The sequence below is a fragment of the Aulonocara stuartgranti genome (genome assembly GCF_965226115.1).
Source record: "Aulonocara stuartgranti genome assembly, chromosome: 13".
Classification (NCBI taxonomy): domain Eukaryota; kingdom Metazoa; phylum Chordata; class Actinopteri; order Cichliformes; family Cichlidae; genus Aulonocara; species Aulonocara stuartgranti.
Window position 1 is genome coordinate 33,492,753 of NC_138949.1, and position 21,337 is coordinate 33,514,089.

Genomic DNA, 21,337 nt, shown 5'->3' on the forward strand with positions numbered 1-21,337 from the left:
GTTCTGGATGCAAATGAGCGTCTTACTGTTTGGCTTTATTCAGACTTAGTATTTGCTACCACGACTTTATCGAGCGATAAGAGTCGCTTGTTGTGTCTCTTGCTGAGAGAGTCTGGCAGTCGAGTCTGCTGAGACTGGAAACCTTGTGCAGGGTGATGTTTGCAAAGATGATGTTCGGGTCTTTTACCAAATCTTCCTGATAGAAGTACACATGTTCATGCCAGAGGCCTTCTTTGTGCTTCATTGGGCCCCAGCCCTGGCAGTACGATCTCTGTGCATGAGTGAGTGTGAAGTCAAACTAAATTTTATTTGATCTGCATTTAATGAAAAAGCTAAGCTTATTAGCATCATATCTGCAGTTTGACCTCCTGACAACTGATGCTGGAGGAGTAAATCTTAATTTGGGCTGATTTTCTGCCTTTAACAGCTCGTGTTGGTGAGACAGCTCAGTGAGCCCGGTGACAGAGGAAGGAGAAAGACCAGCAAAGAGGTTTGACCAGGCGTGACCGCCGCCCCGCCCGGGACAAATTCCTGACAGTTATCATGACCGCTGGACGAGGACAGCGAGGCTTTCATCTCAGAGGTCAGATTTACTACTGAAACCACTGAGGAGAGCTGAACCCTCAGCACTAAGTGGAAAACACTGAACGCTGTGATCTAATTCAGAACATTCCCGCTCCCACGTCTTACTCCATCTTTCAAGTTGAAGTCTGAATCCGGGCTTTGGGTTGTTCCCATCTCTCCGGACTGGTTCTTGACATGTTAAAAAATGATTTTGTGACTTTTAGTAAATCTTCCGAGGCTTCAGATGAGCCAAAGGACAAACCCATGAATGTCAGCATCAGCGTGTCCTCTCCTCTGTCTTTCATGCCTTCACTTCACCACAGGGGTCCCTAATCCAGGAGGAGTTAAACCTCTCCTCCATTCAGGCAGCATAGAGACGAACAGACCCAATTACACAAAGGAAGACATGGACAGAGAAAGAACACAGAGAGGAACCTGATGGACATGAGAAAAGAGACAAAAGGTCAAACTTAATGCAGTGCAGTGCTCAGAAAACGACCAAAAAAAGGCGGGTAGATGAAGTTAAACTGACAGAAAGACGGGAAAAGGAGGAATGAAAGGACAGGTGGCAGAGGTCAGGCTGAACGCCTTGCACTGGAGAGTAACGAAACTAAAGAGCAAAGTGGGAAAAGTAGGAGATTACTGGGGGGAACAGCATTGGCCAGAAGCCAGAGAGACCATTAGCAAAGTTGGTCCGGTCAGTGTAGCGTAGCACCGACGTGCATTTAAAAACTCTGCTTCCATCTCACATTTCACACGCTCTGCAATCCTGCTTTCAACCTCTGCTGCGGCGATGTTGGCGCACCTCGTTCTCAGGTCACAGAAGAAGAAAAACCTGAACTGGGAGGTGAAATAATCCATGTGGGTAGCACCGGAAAAGTCAGACCTGCAATGCTTCAGTTCACTTACACAATCTTATATTATTAAAGAGCCGATGTGTTGATTAACTGGCTGTCACACAACCATGTATCACCGTCTTTCCACATGAGGCTTTGCCTGAGTCACAAGCATAGAAAGTCTCTTTTTATGGTGGTGCACTGACTTCAGAGGGGACACGAGTGTTTGTGATCTGTGGGCTTTATCACAAAAACCACAAAATCAAAAAACAGAATCAATCATGCTGCCAGGAGTACAGACCCTGAATATGTCTTTACACTTACAGGACAACAGAGCTTTTACCAGGTCTCTGTCTGATAGTATCAAAACAACTCTTTGATTGGTCAAATCACAGGACAGTTTTCTGCTCAGGCCCAGAGAAGCAGCAGCATTTCGCTGTCATATTGAGATGTGTGGGAGCACCTTAGAGACCCAACCGCGCGACCCACGTGTCAAACTCAAACGATCGTTAACGCTGATCGGGAGAAAAAAGTCCAAGGAGCGAGACATGGAGTTAAATCTGAGAACTCTAGGAATACTAGGAAACTGGGAAATCAGAGTGAGGGAACACAGCTTAGAGAGACAACACGGCAAAGGACAAAGGAGGACTGAGACAATATATACAAAAGCGATATGGAGACAACTTTACCAAACAGTGGGAAGTTAAACAAGATCAAAATAAAACAGGAAGTAAAACAGGAGAAACGTGACACAGGAGACACCGAAGGACACAAAACACAACAGGAAACTAACAGAAAGTAACTGTAACTAACACGAAGTAATACAAAGTGTCAGAAGATAAATGAGGCTTGCAAACACAAAAGGAAAACTAAAGACTGAACAACCCAGACACGCTGAACCCAAAGTGGGATACAAACGTAAATTATCCTCAAAACAGAATCACAAACCCACCCAGGGACTGTGACACTGTGTGTGGAGCTCGATGTGTGGAACGGTCCAGCTGATTATCGATAAAGTTATTGAAATAAGCCGCCATAAAAATAGCACATCGGCGCAGACGCCGACACTGTAGGGATAACAGGATGAAGTTTGGGTGACATCATCATGTCATGAGAGAATGTCATGTGAAATCTTCAATATGTAAAATTCATCATTAATGTAGCAAAAGTTCATCAAAGTGCTTCAATTAAAATAACAAAGTAAATATAAATAAATACATTTATTGATTGTTGCATATCTAAAGTTCTTCCTTCATTAAAATATTAAACCGTGTGCTTTGTATAAAATGTCAAACAATATTTAAAGAGCGTTATTGATTCCTCAGCCTTTAACTTTATCAATAAAATGTTTATGGGTTTGTAATTAAAATAAAAACAGATGCAAACAAACAACTACACAACCGAGTTTAGCTGCTCACAAAGCAGCAGGACGAAGGTTTTGGTGTTTGACGTGTTTGTTTTTACATCCGCTGCTTTATAAATCATGTATTATGCTTGGATTTACGGTGCAGACGCTCAAACGTCTGTGACCTGCTGCTTACAAACACTACAGCTGTTAGTACTGCTGCTGTGCTGGGTGAGAACAGAAGCACACTCCTCCTCTGATGTCATCGACACTGATTTAATTGGTCATTTTTAAAAACATCTTGTGTTTCAAGTTTCCTGGAAACGAAATGTTCGACTAAAAGAACAACAGTAACCATCCGAGGTGGCAGAACGGGCCACGCCCACCGCGCTGAAACGTTTGCTCCATGTTCATGTGGTGCTGATGGAGGGAGGAACGGCGGCTCCTACAACAACAGGCCGCCGAGTGGCAGTTAGGATGCCCGCTGACGCCTGCGGACGAGGACCGACACCGCCGCGATGACCTGTTTGTTTAACCTCTTCACCCCACCCCCAAGGAGAGGTCGAGGTAGCCAGCCAGCAGGACCCCCTTTCTCCTCCTCCTCCTCTTCTCCTTGTTCTTCTCGTCCATGTCCTCTCCCGCTGCTCCCCTCCCGCTCTCATACAGACCCACAAAGACCTCCTCGCGCTTCCCACGCCGTGTCGTTACCTCAATTACATCACATGTCATCAAGCACACCAGGGATTTGGCCTGCTCGGGTTTTCCCTTGTGTCAAGTATATGGTTGGCTGTGGAGGAAATGCCTTTGAGATCCTAATCACTACTTTCTTCTCTGCCAAGGTTTAAACGGGAAGTTTGGTGCAGTTTCCTTTGTGTTGTCTAAACGGCGCTGTCACAGTCACTGACATGTAAACTCTGCTGCCTGCGTCACACTGCAGAGTCAACGATGTCTGTAAGTCAGTGCTCGGTCGTCATTCTTTTCTCCCCGTTTTCATGAAGCAGGTTCCTTTGCTGTACTTCGGATTTTGAAGAAGGCAGCTGCTCATTTCCACATCCAGAGCAGCTTTGCATGATTCACAGTTTAAAATGAGCCATATTTATCTGATACTTTACCTTGGAGAATCCCCTCAGTGTCACGCTCCTGGATTGTTTGACCCAGAGTTTTTGGACTTTCCATTTTTGTTTATTTAGATATTTTGATTCTTGGTTTGATCATTGCTCATATTTTCATCATGTAGTCTCCTTTTATCGTGTATTTAGACTTTAGTCCGTTCTTAGTTCCTGGTTGAGTTTAGTTCTTCCCTCGGTGTTTAATCCTCCCAGTGTTGCCAACTCCTCAGTAAGGAAAATCGCTATTGGCTGTCCTGCAAGTCGCTAGAAGTCGCTAAATGACGTCATCGCCTAATTTGCATAATTGGTTATGCTACGTTGTTGGAGAGAGAAATAACATCGTGGAAGAGACATAAAGCGAGTAAAAAAACGTCCTAAATGCATTTAGAATTTATTTAGAACTACAAATTAAATACAAATTAAATTTCTTTTAGCGATTGTTGATTTTGTTTTTTTGTTCCAACCCTGCTCCTTTACCCGGGCTTGGACCCGCAAAAGTGACCCGAAATGGTGGAGTTACTTTGTGTGTGTGTTTATAAGTAGTTTTAAACCTTGTGATCCACAAAACAGCATAAGAGTAAAAGAAGAACTGACTGCGTTACAGTCAGTGCAGAGCAGCGGCTTCACTGATGCGCGATTCATTTGCCGTTTGGACTCATAGGTGTGAACATCTCCTGCCCTGATAGCAGCTGGGGGAGGACTATCCTCCGCCCGTGAGCGTTTTGGCACGGGTGAGGTGCCCACGGCAGCACCGCTGCTTGTTGAGAGTAAGAGCGATACGTGCTTTTATGTCAAAAAGTCGTCATAAATAAGTCTCCAAAAACACCAGAAAAAGTCGCCAGATTTGTCGCTAGTCGCTAGTCGCGAAAAAAAATCGCTGAGGGGGTCTGAAAACTCACTAAATATAGCGACAAAGTCACTAAGTTGGCAACACTGAATCCTCCTGTATTAAGTTCATTTGTGTGTCTGCGACTTCTCACTTCCTGCTTTATTTTGATAGTTAGTAGTGCCTTACTTTTAGTTTCCTTCCCGTTGTCTTCAGCTGCCTCCACTTCCCTGATTACCCTCAGCCTCATTAAACTCCTGCCTTTTTAAAATCTCACCTGTTTTCTGTGTCTACATTTTGGATCCACAACATCACGAGCTAATGCTAGGTATGTTAGCTAACAAGCTGCATCTATAAACTGTGTAAGAACATTAAAGCGACAGAATTAGTGCCGAGTAACATTCAAATAAAATCCTCATATTTCACTCAGGAAACTGGGCTCAGAGTCTTGGATGTTCTGTTAGTGCAGTGACGTCACTGCAGCCATATTATTGGTCAGATGATGTCATTAAAATGCTCCAGAAGGCCCGACATGTTTATTTCTGCTAACATGGGGCTTTGTGGGGGCTGACTCACTGCTGGAGCCTCCAGTGGACGTCACAGGAACTGCATGTTTTGTCACCAGCAGTGGTTTAACATAATTACCAGATAAACTTCAGGGTATGAAGGTGTTTGAATAGTTTGTTATATCGGGACATTATTAGTGTGACGTTCACTGAGATATCAGACTTAATCAGTCGCTGCGTTCCCCTGTGCTGCTGGGGTTTATGCTAAGCTAGGCTAAACAAATGTTTCCAATCCTGTTTCCATTGGAAGATTTAGTTGGTGGGGAAAAAAAGTTATTTGTGACCAAATCTGCCCCTGAGCTCATCTTAAGAAAAAAAAAGATTCTAGGTGTTTACATGGGCCGACTTCCTGTTTCTGCCGCACGCCACCAGCACAAAACATCACGCCATCCTCCATAAACGAACAAAAATACGACTCATCCCCTCGAGTCACGCAGTGTTAATGCAGCTGTTGGCTGTGGACTCTGTGGCCAAACACAGCTCTTAATGTTGGTACACAGGATTAAGCTGGGCAGTAAAGCCTCCTGTTATCAGGCAGCATCTCTCAGGAGGCTCTAACCTGGCTGACCTGTGAGCCTGTGTGCTGGAGTCCGGCCAGTCTGCAGGTTAATGAGTAAACAGAAAATATGATGTTCCCTCAGAGCTGCGCTAATGCGGCGAGCTTCTGAGCGATAGGTCCGGTTACACCGACTCACCGTAAACAAAGGGATATTTTTACTGTTGGTGTTTCCAGGCGTGCGACCCCTGAAGGCCCGCTGACGCTCGTGCACACGTAAAAGCAAAAGTCTGAGAGTTTTTTATAGGAAGTTTGATCTGAGCTTCATCTGCGTGGTCTTTATAATCAAACACACTTTACTGAGCACACAGAGCCTGGGTGCTATCATACTCACTCAAGAGTTGGCAGTTCGTCTTGTATTCGGAAGGTTGCCGGTTCGAGCCCCGGCACGGACAGAAATAACAGAACGTCTGTTAGTTCGATTTTAACTTAGTTTAAAAGCAACTTGCAGGTTGGTGACCTCAGTTAATCAATGCATAGGAAAATTAACAATATCCTGATTTTACACAAAACAAATGTATTAAAGAAATGTTTGGTTGTTTTTATAACATATCAGAGTGCTAGAAAGCAAAGTCTGTGTGAGCAATAAGAAATATGAAGAGAAATCAGCACACACGTGATGAACTACAGCCTTCAGTGAGCCACAAACAGACCAGGATCAGGACTGACCAGTCCGATGATCCCAGTCACGGCACTGGGGCTGCGATCCAGTGTTTTCTGTGTGTTTATTCCTTGATTGTTGTTATTCATGGTTTTAGTTGTCGTGATGGTTTTCTGTTCATGTTTGTTGTTTTTAGCTTCTAGTTTTCAGTCCCTGTGTTTCATATGCAGTCAGTCATGTCTCAGCGTCTGTGTCTCTGTGCATGCGTCATGTTTTACTTTGACAGTCTCGCGTCCTGCTGTGTTCAGTTTTGCTTCCTTTTGTCTCGATATGTCTGATTACTCCCAGCTGTGTTTCCTGTTCCTCTCGTTACCCTGTGGTGTATTTAAGTCTTCAGTCTTCCCCTGTTTGTTGCTGCTTCCTCCACGTTGCTGTGTGTAGGTCCATGTTCTCCAGTCCGGTCAAGTCCAGTCACTACTGACCAGATTTTTTAGTTCTCGTTCATGTTTCATTTGTTTCTTTAGTATTCATGTATTTATGTTTTTAAGTTTGTTTTTCCAGCAATAGAGCTGCCGCCTTTAGTCAAGTTGTATCTACCTACCTACCTACCTATCTATAGTAGATCATATATGAATATGGATCTATTAGAAATGAACCTACAAGTTAATTGAGCTGTGACCTGAGGGTGGAGGGATGTTTATCTCACTTTGTGACTAAAGACACATCCAAGAATAGACATTTAGTGAAATCATATTTAGATGTTTATTTATATTTTTATATCAGTGAAATAATGAACAATAACTGGGTGTAGAGGCCAAACTTTGCACCTCTCTGGAAAATAATCACAAAGGTTCTTCATGAGTCTGAATCCACAGTGCTGCTGTTAAAGCTCAGCTCATCATCTTCATCAATATTTTCTCTCACTTTCTATAAAACTAACAGGTCAGTTTCTCCTTCCTTTCTTCTTTTTCCTCATTTCCATTGGTTAAATCAACACCTGAGTTTGGACACGCCCACTCATCTGTAGAGTAGAAGATAGTCAACAATTAAATCGACCAACCAGCAATTTCATATTTTTCTTGGAAAAACTCGTGTTTTTAGAGTTTTCAGTAACTGCTTTTCCTCTCGTTTACCTTCCCTGCGTGTCTGTTTTCCCTCTTTATCGTGCGTCCACCATATTTTCAGTTTTCCCTCTGTAGTCCACGTCTTTGCACAGATATTCTTCGAGCTTTGAGTTTCAGGTTTGGACGTGCTCTCGCTCGTGTCAGCAGACAGGACGGCGTCCTTCATGCAAACGATCACAGGAAGTCACCTGTGTGACTGACGCTGTAACTACGCTTCTACAGTTATTGTTTGGAAATGAGCGCCATCGCCATGGAGCACGGCCTCAATCCTAAACCAGCCAATCAGCACACTTTAGCACAATGCTGATGTTTTCATTTGCTTCCTTTTAAGGAAAACTGAAGGACAGAAGTGCTGTTTCATTTAAAATCAGACGTCACAAATACAAAGTGAGCTTCCTCCAGTTCACTGAGGAACAGCTTCCCGGCACTTTGAGCTGATCTCACGGACAGCTTCAGTATCGGGAAGTCGGACGGCTCAGCTCTGTCGACACTAATCGCTGTGAAAGCCCAGCTGAGGTGCTGTTCATGGCCAAAGACAGCTGTTCAAGCAGACACATAATGAACAGAGCGACTCTGGAGCTACAGGAAGTGTCCGATTTGGGTTTTTGCTGCTAAAGGACTTTTCCATCATCTTCATCCATCTCTGATTTACAAAGAAGAAAAACTGAATTCTTATTGTGAAATTTAGGACGTGTTCCATCATGACTAAAATGTGCCTTAAACAGGTGGATGGGAGCACACGTAATGTCACACGTGCTTCCCTTTTTGGACCGATGCCGCAGGTATTTGTGTATTCCCACTCGGTTTCCTTCCCTCATCCATTAAGCCTAAAATATCTACTGTGAGGCTTATTAAAGACCTTTATCCCTCAGCAGTGCCTAACATTAGTGACCTGTAAGCCTTTGTCTTGGCACAGGTCAGGAGCAAATGTATAGCAAGCTACTGGCACTCAGTAAAGATGGTGGTTGGGGTGGGGTGGAGGGGACTTGCTGTTTCCATGACAGCAAACAGCTTAGGGTTAGCTTTGATCCTTCAAAGACTATTAATCATCGCTTACACCTGGAAACGTTCGACATGATTCTGTTTTATGCATCTTATTGTTGGTGGGTTTGTAAACAGCCTGCAGCCTTCGCTGTATTCTGAGTCCTCCTCTCTCTGATTAAGGACCACATTTCCCATCAGCCCTGTTGCTTAGTGTTCCTCCACCATCTGCCCTGTGATGCTGTGTGCCAGCTGCATCCTGTTCACTAACGGTCGGTGTGCTGTGGATGTTTCCTCCATCTGCACCACACAACTGAAGGGAACCACTGCAGTTAAACCACGCACATCTGAGGTATTTACAAATCTTCTTTTATCTTTTTCATCTTTGTTTTTATCACCACATTTTTCGAAGATGAAGACTTTCATGGCTAAGAGACAGGAACCTGAAGTAGATGTAAGCTGATGCTCAGCTGTGAATATTGTTGGACAACACATTTATCACCAGATCAGTTATGAAACCGCTGAGTCACATTTTCCCATTTGTGTTGCTACTAACAAAAATCATCAAGTCTAACTTTGCCTGATACAAAGCTGGAAGTCCCTGACCCTGCAGTTCCTCTGGTGTCCAGCAGAGGCAGCAGTGAGCCCGTCCCCGTAGACTCCCATGTTAAAACACTGTCTGGTCTCTGTCCATGACTCCCTCCTTCATAAGATCTTCATGGAGGAAGATGCTGTTTGCAGTGCGTTTGGGGGCATTTATGATGCAGGCCATGCTTCCTGCAGTAGAGGCACGTGTTGTCACTCGGCAGCAGCCTTGAAATGGCTCTGGGTTGTTATTCAGGGAGTTATTTTGGAGAATTAAGTTCATTTTCATCTGATCTCAGTGTTTTTATAAAACATGCATGTATAGAATGAGCAGTCGAGCTGGATAAAAATCTCTCAAACATTCACAGAATTTGCCCATAATAAACTTTTCGTAACTCGTACTTCACATCAGTGGCGATCCTAGCCTGTTTGGCGCCCTGGGCGAACACTCCCTCGGGCGCCCCCCCCTCCCCCCCCCCCACACACACACATAAAACATATTAAGGATTGTACATTAACATAAAACTGTTGTACACACACACACACATATGAAGAGAGAGAGAGTATGCATGGTATGCAAACGGATACCAAACCGCCCTCTCCTCCCTGTGCCGCAAGCAGCAGGCGCACCTCGCAAACGAAGGGCGCCCTTACTCCCAGCAAATGGGCGATAGAAAACCGATCGGTGCCTGTGACATTCACAATATGCACTGGCATGACGTCGGGGCAGCACGAGTACGATCATTTTTAAAAAAAAATTTTGCCGAGGCCCGTGATGCCGCCCCCACCATGATGCCACCCCGGGCAACCGCCCGTGTCGCCCGTATCTAAAACCGCTACTGCTTCACATAATTCCTCTACAGAGGGGACAAATGACATTTGTGACACTGAGTCAGCAGATTAGAGATCCGACAGGAGGTTTATACAAACTAACCTAAACGTTGACCTCTCGTTTGACCTTTGATGCTGTTGCAGTTTCAGGGCATTTCAGTCAGGAGGTTGCCCCGCCCTAAATCAGCCCCAGTTTTACTGTCCGTGTTGACTCTAATGTGATCATATTTTACAAAGTGAACTTCACGTTGTGTTTCGTAGGACCTGAAACTAGAGAGCGAGACGATAAACTCGTCAGGAAACTGTTTTAATAAGATGAGAAGTAGGCTCATTTTCTCCTCCACTTCTATGCACTCAGATATCCTCTGGAGTCGCCCCCTGCTGGGCATTAAAAGAACGCAGTCTTCAGGCCTGGAAGCTCGGCCTGTTTGTTAGTTTAAGGGATAACTCCTTCATCCGTGGGGGCAAATCCTCGCTGCAGGGTCAACATCTGGTGGGAAGAATGAAGCCAGAAGAGTGGAAGCTGTCAGAGCCGCAGATTAAGGCTGGAATATCGGAGTGACATCCATCATATGAATGTCCGCACACTTTTAGGGAAGATTACGTTGGCGTGAGGCTGGATGGGACCGATCAGTCCTCTGGTGTGGGCTGATTACAGTCACAGATTGGTGTCATGGCTGCAGGCAGCAAACGGCCTCATGTTAGCACACACTGCTTTCACTGAGCCGAGTCCTGCTGGATAACAGGTTGCTGTATTTGGTTTTTTTCCTCCCCTATTTAAACTCGACTCAAACTGTAAAGTGCAGCCCGGGGCGTCCTCTCAGATTACGCTGAGCTGAGGAGAAGAAATGGGATGTGAGCAAACGGCCGCTGGTCAGCTCGTTTTTTTCTGCCTAATTATCCTCTAATTCCCAGCAACGTCTTCGCAGTTTGGGCACGCGGCGGATGTTGTTTTCATCCACAGTGTCACTAAAATGAGCCTCGGCGACACGATGCCCGACACCACTGGGAGCCAAGAGCCACACGCCTCCTACAAAATAAAAGTCCCAACATGTGTCCGTGCGGCTTCAGAGCGTTTTGGTGAACTGACTTTTACTTTCAGTCTGTCAGTTTTCCCAGAGCGAATGTTACAATTAAAACACGTCAGGACTGCTTTTAATAAAATCCCATCTATGTTGTGTAATTTAATTTTTTTTTTCATTTGTTTATTTTTGTGCATTTTGCTCCTTTGTTGTCATTCTTAATCCTTCTTAAAAACAAAATAGATTTTTTGCATTTTTAAAGATCAAAAATTGAGAAACTGTATAAAAACAGCTAAAAGTGTCTCTGTCTGAACAAACACACCAATAAATGTAAAGCAACAGTAATAAACATGGTAGAGTGTTTGATTTTATTTATTTCATGTTAAAATTACTTTTAAAAGAAGATTATTAGCATACCACAGCATGCTTTTGTTTCTTTTAAGTGAATAATATAAATGCTGCTTCCATCACTTGTTTATGTGCTCACACTTTCTGATGGTTAATCTAAAATTTAATAAACTTTCAGAAATGTTTTTACTTTTAGCAGCAAAGTTCAGATTCATCATTATCCATGTTCTGTTTTAGCATCATGACTACAGCCTGATTACAGCTGCGCAGACACACACACACACACACACACACACACACACACACACCTAATAACGATTGTCATTGTAATCTGATTACTAATCAGTGTGGTCAGTTTGGGTGCTTGTGGATGTGATCATAAGCTCACCTCTCTCTGCCCGCCTGCTTACAGCTTCATAAACTCTCTGAAAACTGTTTTCATAAAGTTCACATCAAACTTTATTAGTTCTGATTTATTTTGCTGGTTAACAGAGAAAAACACATTAAAGTTTAACTGTGTTTTATTACAGACAAAGTCTCGTGGAAGCTACAATATCTGTTCGTCATTATTATTTATTATCTAAAACAAAAATGTGTTTTCTGATTTTTTACTTTAAAGAATTTATTTCTTTCCACAATCATGCAAATACACAATAATAACATTTCAAACAGGAGAAACTTAAAAAACTTAAAAACGTGTAATAAGCTCTTCAGACAAACTTTAATTAATTCTGATGTAATTTAATGTCATTTAGACTTAAAGTATTATTACATCAGCTAATAAGTTTTAGCTGCCTAATCATATTCATAATTGCATATGCATAATTGTCCTTCTGACAGTTTATGGTGGATTTTTATTATTATTATTATTATTTTAAAGTGAAAATCATGAATAGTTGGCTGATTTCAGCGCTGCTCGCTGCAGGAAAACCATCAAAGTTTCCGCTTTGGTAACCTGGCTGTGACTCTTTTCTGCTTCTTTTTTATTTTACCGAGAAAAATCAAATCGAAATCATCAACACGCTTTTTCCGATAATAACTAAATAATACTAATATATATATATATATATATATATATATATATATATCTGTGCCGTTTGCGGACTTTTTACCGTCACTGTTTTTGCGTTTCTGTCTCCTCTGACGGATAAAGTTACGGTTTACTTTTTTAAAAAGTCTCAGACTTGAACTTTTATTTAACGTTTAACAAACAGCCTGATCTCCGTGTCGAGGCTCCAGGTTCCAAACCGAGACTTCACCCTCGGCAGCTGCTTCTCACACTCTTAAAGGAAATAGAGATTCATTTATTTCCTTGTTGTTACGAGGAGAAAAAAAAGTTGAAACACGTTTCATTTTAATTCCGAGGACAAAGAAGCCGCTCGAGACTCAAACGGAAAAAATAAAACCTCAGACAATGCTGCATTAGAGGGAAAAACTGTAATAATCTGCAAAAAGTAACAAAATGATTTTTATAAAAACCAGGAAATAAAGAAAAAGAAAGTAAAGAGTCAGGTGGGATAAAAGAAAAAAGACAAAAAAGATTCTCAAACCGAGAACAACGCAAAACACTCAAACACTGTTAGACATTTTATTGTATTTTTACAGTAACTTACTGGCAACACTATTGCCAGTAAGTTACTGTAATTACTGATCTACAGTATCTTTACTGTTGTGATGTTTTACAGTTCAACCACTTTACTGTAAACATATATTACAGTATAACAGCTTTACTGTAAACGTGGTTTACAGTTAGAAAGACTTACCGTGATTAAGTTTTATAGTATCACTGTACTGCAAATGTGGTTTATGGTATAACACTGTAATTGTGTACAGTATAATTTGTTTAGACTGTAATTGTGTTTTACAGCATATAAAATAATATTAACATTCATATTCAATATAAGAACATTTACAAAAAACAATATAATTCAATAAAGTAGTCTCAGAATAGTGAATTAAACCAACATTTATTGTTGATATTTTTTTTTAACAAGAAAAACATTTTTCAACTGAATAAAAACAATGTCAATAACCAAAATAAATAGAAGCGTACATGAAAACTACACAGTCCTTCACCTTTCTGTCTGATTTTTTTAAGGAAAACAGTTTTTCATTCCACTAAAAACAGGACAAACCCACCAGCATGAACATTAAATAAACTATTACAATTGTAAAACAAAACTCATTTACAAAATGTAATAATTATCAGTGGGTCCCAGGAAATAGAATGTGACATGGGATTTAGATTTCCGTTACCAGGATGGTCGGGTTCAGCGTAGTCTACATCACCACCTGTCAAAGACACATAATCAATATTCATGTTTGCTCAGGTTATTCACTTGTTCACATCTGTCTGAGATCATTCATACTGTTGTATGGATGTGTGTACAGTATGTATATAATTATCAGCTATGTAAAAGATATTATCATCTCTGTTCTTACCTAGTTGGAAGTCCTCCATTCAAACTCAGAGAGCCGCTGGAGGAAGGTGGTGATCCGAGGGCAGATGCTTGTAACCTTCCTCTTTATGACACGACCTGTCTTGCGGCTTGTACCAAGTTTTGCAGGGCATTTTGTTCCCATGTCTGGATTGATCCTCACAAAGAACCTTTTAACAGAAAAAAGGCTGCTTTAATTTCAAAATTAAAACATACGTTACAGCAATCACCTATATGTTTCTGCAACTGTAGTCAAGCTATCACATATATTTCATTCTTAAATGGTGTAAAGTATTTACCTCTGTATCATCTCCAGTGTGATGGACGCTGACTCCTGATACTCAAGGTTGAAAACGTAGTATGACGCAAAGAAGACAGCAAGGGTGCTGGCAAAGTCATGCATCTGCTCAGGCTCATAAAATGTCTTGCCCTCCAAACTGATCATCCAGCGGCTTGCAGACATGAAATTATTCCCTAAAAACAGACAAGAGTCCAATAAGACAATGTGCTCACCCTTACAAATAAGGTTTCCACAAGAATGCTGGATAGCAGGCCTCACACTGTACAAAAATAGAATGCACACGGTTTGCTGCTATTTCTCTTATTATTTATTATCTAATGAAAATTATGATCAATTACAGGAAAAAACTGCCTTATGTCTTTGCATTTTGGCCTGTGCTGAAGTGTTAGGCTGTTTTTTCCTGTTGGTCATTGTGTATAATAAATAATAAGAGAAACAGCAGCAAACTGTGTGTATTCTATTTTTATACAATATAAAACAGACAAACCCCTGTTAAGTAAGTTGTTGTGGGTACAAATACCACAATAATTACATAGATTTTTTACAAAAATATTACAACAGGATTGAAACTATTTACTTACCAAGCGCTATTACCCTTGGTGTGATGGGTAAGGTCATCTCTCTCTCAACAGACATCTTGGTGGAAAAAGCCTTTAAAACACAAAATGAACTGATTTGAATGATGATACCCAAAATCATTGAAATATTTTCCTTTGTTTATGTTGACAGTATTGAGAGTGCATGTGTAAAATTTTAAATATAATTACGTCAGCCAAGATGAAGATTGAGTCCTCTTTTTCTTGGAAGTACTTCATCAGAAGGAGGATGGCTGCTGTGGCGATCTGGTTGTGGTTCAGCTTTGCACTGTCGCACTCACGTAGCAGATGTTCAATCTCCTTGTTCCACTGAAGTCTCTGGCTTTGAAAGAAGTTCAAAATTCTCCTTCCTTTCGTAAGAAGGGCTTCACTGAGACGTGTCTCTACCTCAATATCTGTGAGTGTGTGGAAGTGAGTGCAGAGGCCTCTTTTAGTAAAAAGAAATGGCCAATGCTCTTGAACCTCACATAAGGTGGGGGCAGGCCAAGAATTAAGCATGTGCCTCTGGTAAATATAAGTCAAAGACATATAAGTATTTACATCTGTTGTTTCAATTGCTTGAGGACCTGCTGATCTGAAGACAGTTGACATAGTCTGTCTTTTTGTCTCCAAAGTTTCACTCGTTTCTCCTTCTGGTAGGGTTGTGGGTTGCCAGTTGATGCAACCATAGCTATCAAGTTCAGATCTCCCCCTTTTGATGGCAACATCACCCTCATTGTTTTCCCTGGTAGACCTTTTCCTTGGCTGCCGGATTCTGCTGCTGACATTGTCTCTATTTACATGTTCAACTCTTGTTTTAAGCTGTTTGAGTAGGGAATAATAACCACAGCCTAATTGCTCACCTTCTGCAGTCTTATCTGCAAAGGTAGCGGGATACTTAGATACAATAGCTCTAGCTACCTCCCCACAAGCAGCTCTGTTAGGGTTGGGGCAGTGTACTCGCATTCCTTCTACAACAGTCCTAATCATTATTCTCCTGTCTTCTGGGTGAGCCATTCCACCAGTTGCCAAGGCCTGTGAAAGTCTTGTTGGCATCTTCTCCCAGGGAACTGAAAAATTGCTGATCCAGGAGGTGTTGCTTACATTTGGTTGTGTGGAAGGGAGTTGACCTGATGCTTGTGCAGAACAGAGTGAATTACCCTGTAGTGGCATTTGCACAGTTGTTGAGCAGGTGGTTTCAGGTTCCTTTGGGTTGTTTGAAGAGCCAGACTCCACTTGGTCGTCGATATTCACACACACACATAAACACAGCAGAACAATTCCACATTAACTATGTACAGATGGGTTTTTTGGAGTATTTATTGAGTAATACTCTTATATAAGACACAAAAGCAAGAGTGTTGGAGAAATAATACCAATGGCAATGAAAGCTAGTTTTAGTTTTGAAAGCTATAACAATTTCAAAATAACTCTCAAAATAACTAATTTACAACTATTTTCAAGATAGGACTGCAACCATTTATGACATTAATGCATTCTCACCTTTTCTGAATACTTGAACAAGTCTTCGACTTTGAATTGGTGTCAAGAAAGGCTTGATATCATCAGGCTCAACAAACAGGAGATCTTCTCTGTTTCTAACACCAATAATGTCTGTCAGGTGCTCAATAACTGCCCTCTTTGTCTCTTCATGCAGGTCAGGTAATGCCAGGTTAATTTCATGATGTAGGCTGCCACTGTCCATATCTGCAATGAATTAAGAGGATGATATTGAATGATGCAAAGATACAACGGTTAAACCTGAAGCGATATACACTGGCAGAGGGTAGTAATCAAACAAACTGTCTGCTTGAACACATATGAATCTTTTTTCAGAATTGTGTAGACAGTGAAGTCCAAGGTTGATCAGTATCACAGATTGAAGGATGTCCAAAACAAAGTGTACTTGTTTGTGACTGATGAGGATCACTGAGATTTTTCCAAAGATGTGGCCACATTCATCATGACCCATAGCAACAACAAGCCCTTTGCAATATTTTGTTCCTTTGTAAACTACTGCTGATACCTCTGACGTTGTTTCTTTCATCAAGCCAGCTGTCCTGACAGACTCCTGAATTAGACCATTGTACAACTGCTCATCATATTCACTGGTTTCACCAACTGCTTGAACTGCTGGAGCAAACAATGGTCCACTGCTGAGGTACGCCTGAAGCAGCTGGTGCCTTTCTGCCAGTGTTTTACAAAGGTGAACAAAGTTGTGCAGTTTCCGGGCGCATTCCTTGAAATACGAATGCTTACTCTCGAACCGGAGAGTCCACAAGCGAATAAGAGGCCCAAAGTGCAAAAAGAGGTCACTATAGTGCAGTAAATAGTGATGCTTGGGCTTGAGTGGGTGATTAGGGAAAATTGTGTGTCTTGAATGAACATACTCCTCTGTTATTATCTTAAGGTATGCAATCTGGTCATGATGGATCTTGGGAGCACATATGAGCTCAACCATTTCCTTGAGCTGTAGATACAGTTGCCAGACCTGACTGTCCTCAGGATTTTTTATCCTGTCACCAACCAACAATGGCAACAGTCGCAACAGACACCAGTTCTGTGCTGCAGAACCAGAAAGTTTTTTGCCACACTCCTTAACCTCACATGGTTTACTGAGACTATCATTCCCTGAGTATTTAAACTGTGTGATCGACCTGTTTAGTTGTGCATAAGTGAAATGCTTTTCCTGTTTCACTAAATGACTGATGTACAATGCCAAGTCATTAGAGACTACACCTTCAAATAAATCATGACCCAAACATGGGGGAAGCCCAGTACAGACATGAAAATATTTCAGAGAATTGAAAGGTGAGTCAAACTTTACCCCCTGTACCATGTCTTGGTCAGTGGTGGATAGCTGTTGTACACTCTCCTTGTGACCAGTGATGGTTCTTTTTGGACCAAGCTTTAGTGGTGTCTTTTCAAAGTCTGTCCTTTCAATCAAGCAGTATCTACAAAAATGCGTACTACAACTGAAGTTTTCAGTGAAACCACCTAAGCAGTGTGAACCAAGATTATCTCCACAAATGGAAATCAAGGCCGCTTTGAGGGTATTTCCATCATCTGTCTCAATCCCTGTATCTTCTAGATCTTTAAGGTCTGTGATAATACTTGAGAAAACTTTCTCCTGACCAAATGTCTTGAAGTCCCTTTCTCTGCACAGCATCACCAACTGCATGGGATCAACTGAAGAGCGATTGTGTGGCTGGACCTCACCAAGACTCATGTAAACCCCCAAAACTTTATGTTTTTTCTTCCCTGACCCAAGAGGATTCACAACCTCAAATCCATCCTGGTAAAGGATGATGGACAATGAAGAAGGATTGTCTTTTAACAGAGCATTTTCTTTCACATTTCTTCCATCTGCCACATCCTCTACAACCATGTTGGAAGAGGTATGATTTTTGGATTGGTGATATTGCTCTTTAACACTTGACTGTCTAAGGAGTGATTTTAATGTCTCTTTGATGGAAATGTACTGGCAAAAGCATTCCTTTCCAGCAGCATCACTTCCCAGATAAATCTGGGTGGGTTCAACATAGTCAAAATACTGCTTGTAAAATGTTCTCCTTGTTTTGTCAGATCTGAGTATTCCTTTGTTGTATATTGTGAAGACATCCTCTTTAGAGAGATTTTGAATAATCATTTCTATCTCAGTTTGTGGTATGTCTAGCTCAGAAAGCTTGCCCTTCAACTTGTCAAAAACATCTGCCATAGAAGTGCTATGGACATGCAGAAATCCATCAAGAATACATTGTATTGTGCTCGCTGGCAACAGCATCTTGGCTTGCATTTTCAGGTAGAAAAGAGCCAAATTATGTAAAAATGTCTCTTGTTGATTATCACACTCCTCTAGATGATCACATGGAGTTGGAGTCAGAGTCTCCTCAGAAGGCTGAGTACAGTCTATATTTTCGGGGAGAGTTGACACCTGAGTTGTTATCACCGGCTTATGTTTCCTGGATAAATGTGTGGCAAAAGATGAGCGCACTCTGAAATGTTTGTGGCAGTCATCATAAGGACAGACAACTTTCTTGCCATCTTTAATATGAAATCTCAAATGAGTGCATAATGCTGAAAAATTCTCTGCCACATAGAAACATGCCTCAACTCCACAAGCAAGATTTCCTTTAAAATGGGTGTGTTTAGTCTGAGCCCTGCGATAGCGGTGGTTCCTGTGCATATGGGATCTGAATGCAGAAAATGTTCGATAGGAAGAAGGACATTGCTCTATTCCACATGTGAATCGATAATTAGCTGTGTGCTGATGTTTCTTCGTATGATAACAAAATTGTCTTAATTCTGAACAAAAAACACCACAAAATTTACACCTGTACATGGCTGCATGTGTCTGAATTTGAATTTCCAAAAAAATGTTGTCTACCTTTATTCTCACTAAATATGTCTTTTTACCTGCTGTTTTGTCTTGTCTGTCAAAGAACTGAGGCTACATCACACTGTCAGCGCGGCCAGCAAGGGCAGGAGGACAGCAATGCACCACACTGGGCGGGAAAAGACAGAGAGACAACTGTTAATTTAATGTTGCATTTATTTAACCCTTGAAAAATATATTTACATAAGTAAAAAAAAGAAAAAAAACACACAACCCATCTTTTCCAGAATAATTCAACTAATTCCCTTTTGACCAACCTAACACAGACGTTACATGGTTTTCATATGAAAAAGACCCTGGAAGACGTTGTATTAAAGGAAAAAAAACATGCTCCCCTTCCCACTTAAAAAAATAATAAATATTAAACTTAGGTTGGAGTTCCTCGCGCCACCAACCTAACGTTATATTAACTTTTTAATGTTGTGCACTGCAGCTCACACAAAATTAAATAAAGCAGGCTAACCTACATGAGCAAGCTCAAAACTGGATAAGATTGTTTTAGCAGTCTCTAAATTTCCAAAAAAAAAAAAGTTGTCTTACATTATTCTCATTAAATGTGTATTTTTACCTGCTGCTTTAGCTGAAGCTAAATGTCCCACTGTTAGCATGGCCAGCTTCTCAAAAGTCATAGAACAGAAGCGCAGGAGGACAATGCACCACACTCGGCGGGAAAAAGACAAAGACTGTCGTTGCGCCTGTGTTCCTCGCCCCTCCCCGTGGAAAATATATATCTAAATATTTATTTGAATAAGAAAAGAAAAAAACACACACAACCTATTTTTTCCAGAATAATTCAGCTAATGTGCTATTTCGACCAAGCTAACACCGAATTTAAGCCCCCCCTCCCCCCCACACACACAAAAAATATATATGCTCTTAAAAATTAATAAACGAGTATGTTAGGTAGGAGAGTCCTTTGCATTACCTTATGACGTCCCGTTTGCAGTTTCCACACAGAGGTCCAACAATAACAGGTGCAAAATCTTTTGTCCTCTCGAGCATATCGTAACGAAGAGTTAGCAAAGTTGGCCTGTCTTTCCTCTCCTGTCAATCACTGGATCACAGGTCATGTCAGTCAGGATATGGAGTGGTGGTTGGTAGAGATAGGTTGGTGGGCGGGGCCAGCATGCATTCAGTGTGTGTTTCACTAAGTTGGGTTGACTAGTTCCCAGAAGAGTTCTGTACATGTAAATGAGCAATTCAGTTACTGCTCGACTGAGAAGCCTCCACCAAATTATTACAATATTCTCCACTGACTGAAGTTCGCCTTTGGCAACGCAGTGGCAAGCACACATTTGCAGCAGCTGTGCATGTGCATACAACTGCATGCAGCAGATTAGATGATCAGAATTCTTGAACCTTACACACAGGCAAGTCCCCTAAAAAGTCAAAACCATAATACTTTCACTGGTATCATACTGACAAATGGCATAGGTTGGAGGAAAATCTGGAAATGGTTGGCAGTGAAAGAGTTAAAATGTAATGCACTATTGCAACCAACCACTGAAAGAGTAAAAATACACAAACAGTATGATGAACCATTCAAATCACATAATACAGTAGCACTACTGCTAATGTGTTAACGGTAGGTATAACTACTACCGCAATTTTAAAAAATACAGTAAGTAAATGTAAAAAACCTTAATATACCCATAATGCAAAGCAAATTACAGTAATTAACTGTAGAAATGTTTTCAGGTAAGTTACTGGGCATTTTGTGGTATTTTACTGTGAAAAATACAGCAAAGGTTAACAGTGAACGCTCTGCGCGTTTTCCGCAGACCTGTGCGGCTTTTATTATTGATGTTATTGCTTATTTGTTTCTTTTTGTGAGGCTGTTTAATAAAAGACCAAACTGCAGGTTTGTGCTGTTCACAGCTGAAGAAAAGCTCTCCTGTCATCACACTGAGACCTGCTGACACAGGAACGCCCGTTTATAAAGCGTTATTATTACATTATTATATGTTGTGTCAGGATAACATTAAAACTCTACAAAAACAAAACAAAAAAGCCCTATAAGCAAAATTAAAATCTGAAACCAGTCTGTAACGTGCATTAATATTCATATTGTAAAAGAAAAAGACTTCCTGTTTCACCAAAATAAACACAAGAAATCTTATTTTTCTTTTTAAGATAACTTTAAAGATTTTTCATTTTATTATTTCATGTTTGTTTTTTTTACATAAATGACTAAAAATATGTGACTATAAAGTCCAATAATTGTTTTCACTTTAATTTAATTAAAAGTCAATTTTATTTCTAAGCACATTTTAGAATTATTTTAAAAAATCAGCCAAAAACCACAAAAAAATCAGAAACAAACACGCAGAATG

At 41.1% G+C, this 21,337-nt stretch overlaps 1 protein-coding gene and 1 long non-coding RNA gene across 9 annotated transcripts in view; one reads left to right on the forward strand and one right to left on the reverse strand.

Moving 5' to 3' along the window:
- LOC309720572 overlaps positions 1 to 21,337 on the forward strand; it is an 80,502-nt gene that overhangs the window by 48,554 nt on the left and 10,611 nt on the right. For 5 of the 6 annotated variants that reach the window (XR_014280522.1, XR_014280523.1, XR_014280525.1 and 2 more), the window contains one exon: positions 428 to 7,424. This is a non-coding gene — a long non-coding RNA (uncharacterized lncRNA). Of the gene's footprint in view, positions 1 to 427; positions 7,425 to 21,337 lie in introns of those variants that run through there. The other variant, XR_014280524.1, reaches the window with a different exon arrangement.
- LOC309719917 (uncharacterized protein) lies at positions 12,941 to 20,659 on the reverse strand. Of its 3 annotated transcripts, XM_082556345.1 has the most exons (9): positions 19,930 to 20,659; positions 19,573 to 19,735; positions 19,025 to 19,113; positions 16,112 to 16,315; positions 14,801 to 15,843; positions 14,615 to 14,684; positions 14,032 to 14,206; positions 13,737 to 13,902; positions 12,941 to 13,586 (listed from the first exon to the last, which is right to left on the reverse strand). In XM_082556345.1, the coding sequence occupies exons 4-8, from the start codon at positions 16,311 to 16,313 to the stop codon at positions 13,737 to 13,739; spliced, it is 1,656 nt and encodes a 551-aa protein (XP_082412471.1). In that variant the 5' UTR covers positions 16,314 to 16,315; positions 19,025 to 19,113; positions 19,573 to 19,735; positions 19,930 to 20,659; the 3' UTR covers positions 12,941 to 13,586. The 3 variants fall into 3 exon arrangements, 2 of the variants coding, with proteins under 2 accessions (XP_082412471.1, XP_082412470.1); XR_014280356.1 differs by lacking the exon at positions 19,573 to 19,735 and having other exon boundaries at positions 14,628 to 14,684; positions 19,930 to 20,656; XM_082556344.1 differs by lacking the exon at positions 19,573 to 19,735 and having other exon boundaries at positions 19,930 to 20,658.

Excerpts from the sequence above, each read along its gene's own strand:
- LOC309719917 (XM_082556345.1), bottom strand. The coding sequence starts at position 16,313 with ATGGACAGTGGCAGCCTACATCATGAAATTAACCTGGCATTACCTGAC. Across the intron at positions 15,844-16,111 it reads TGTTCAAGTATTCAGAAAAG|TGGAGTCTGGCTCTTCAAAC; the intron begins GTGAGAATGCAT and ends TCGACGACCAAG. Across the intron at positions 14,207-14,614 it reads ACCAAGGGTAATAGCGCTTG|GGAATAATTTCATGTCTGCA; the intron begins GTAAGTAAATAG and ends GTCTGTTTTTAG.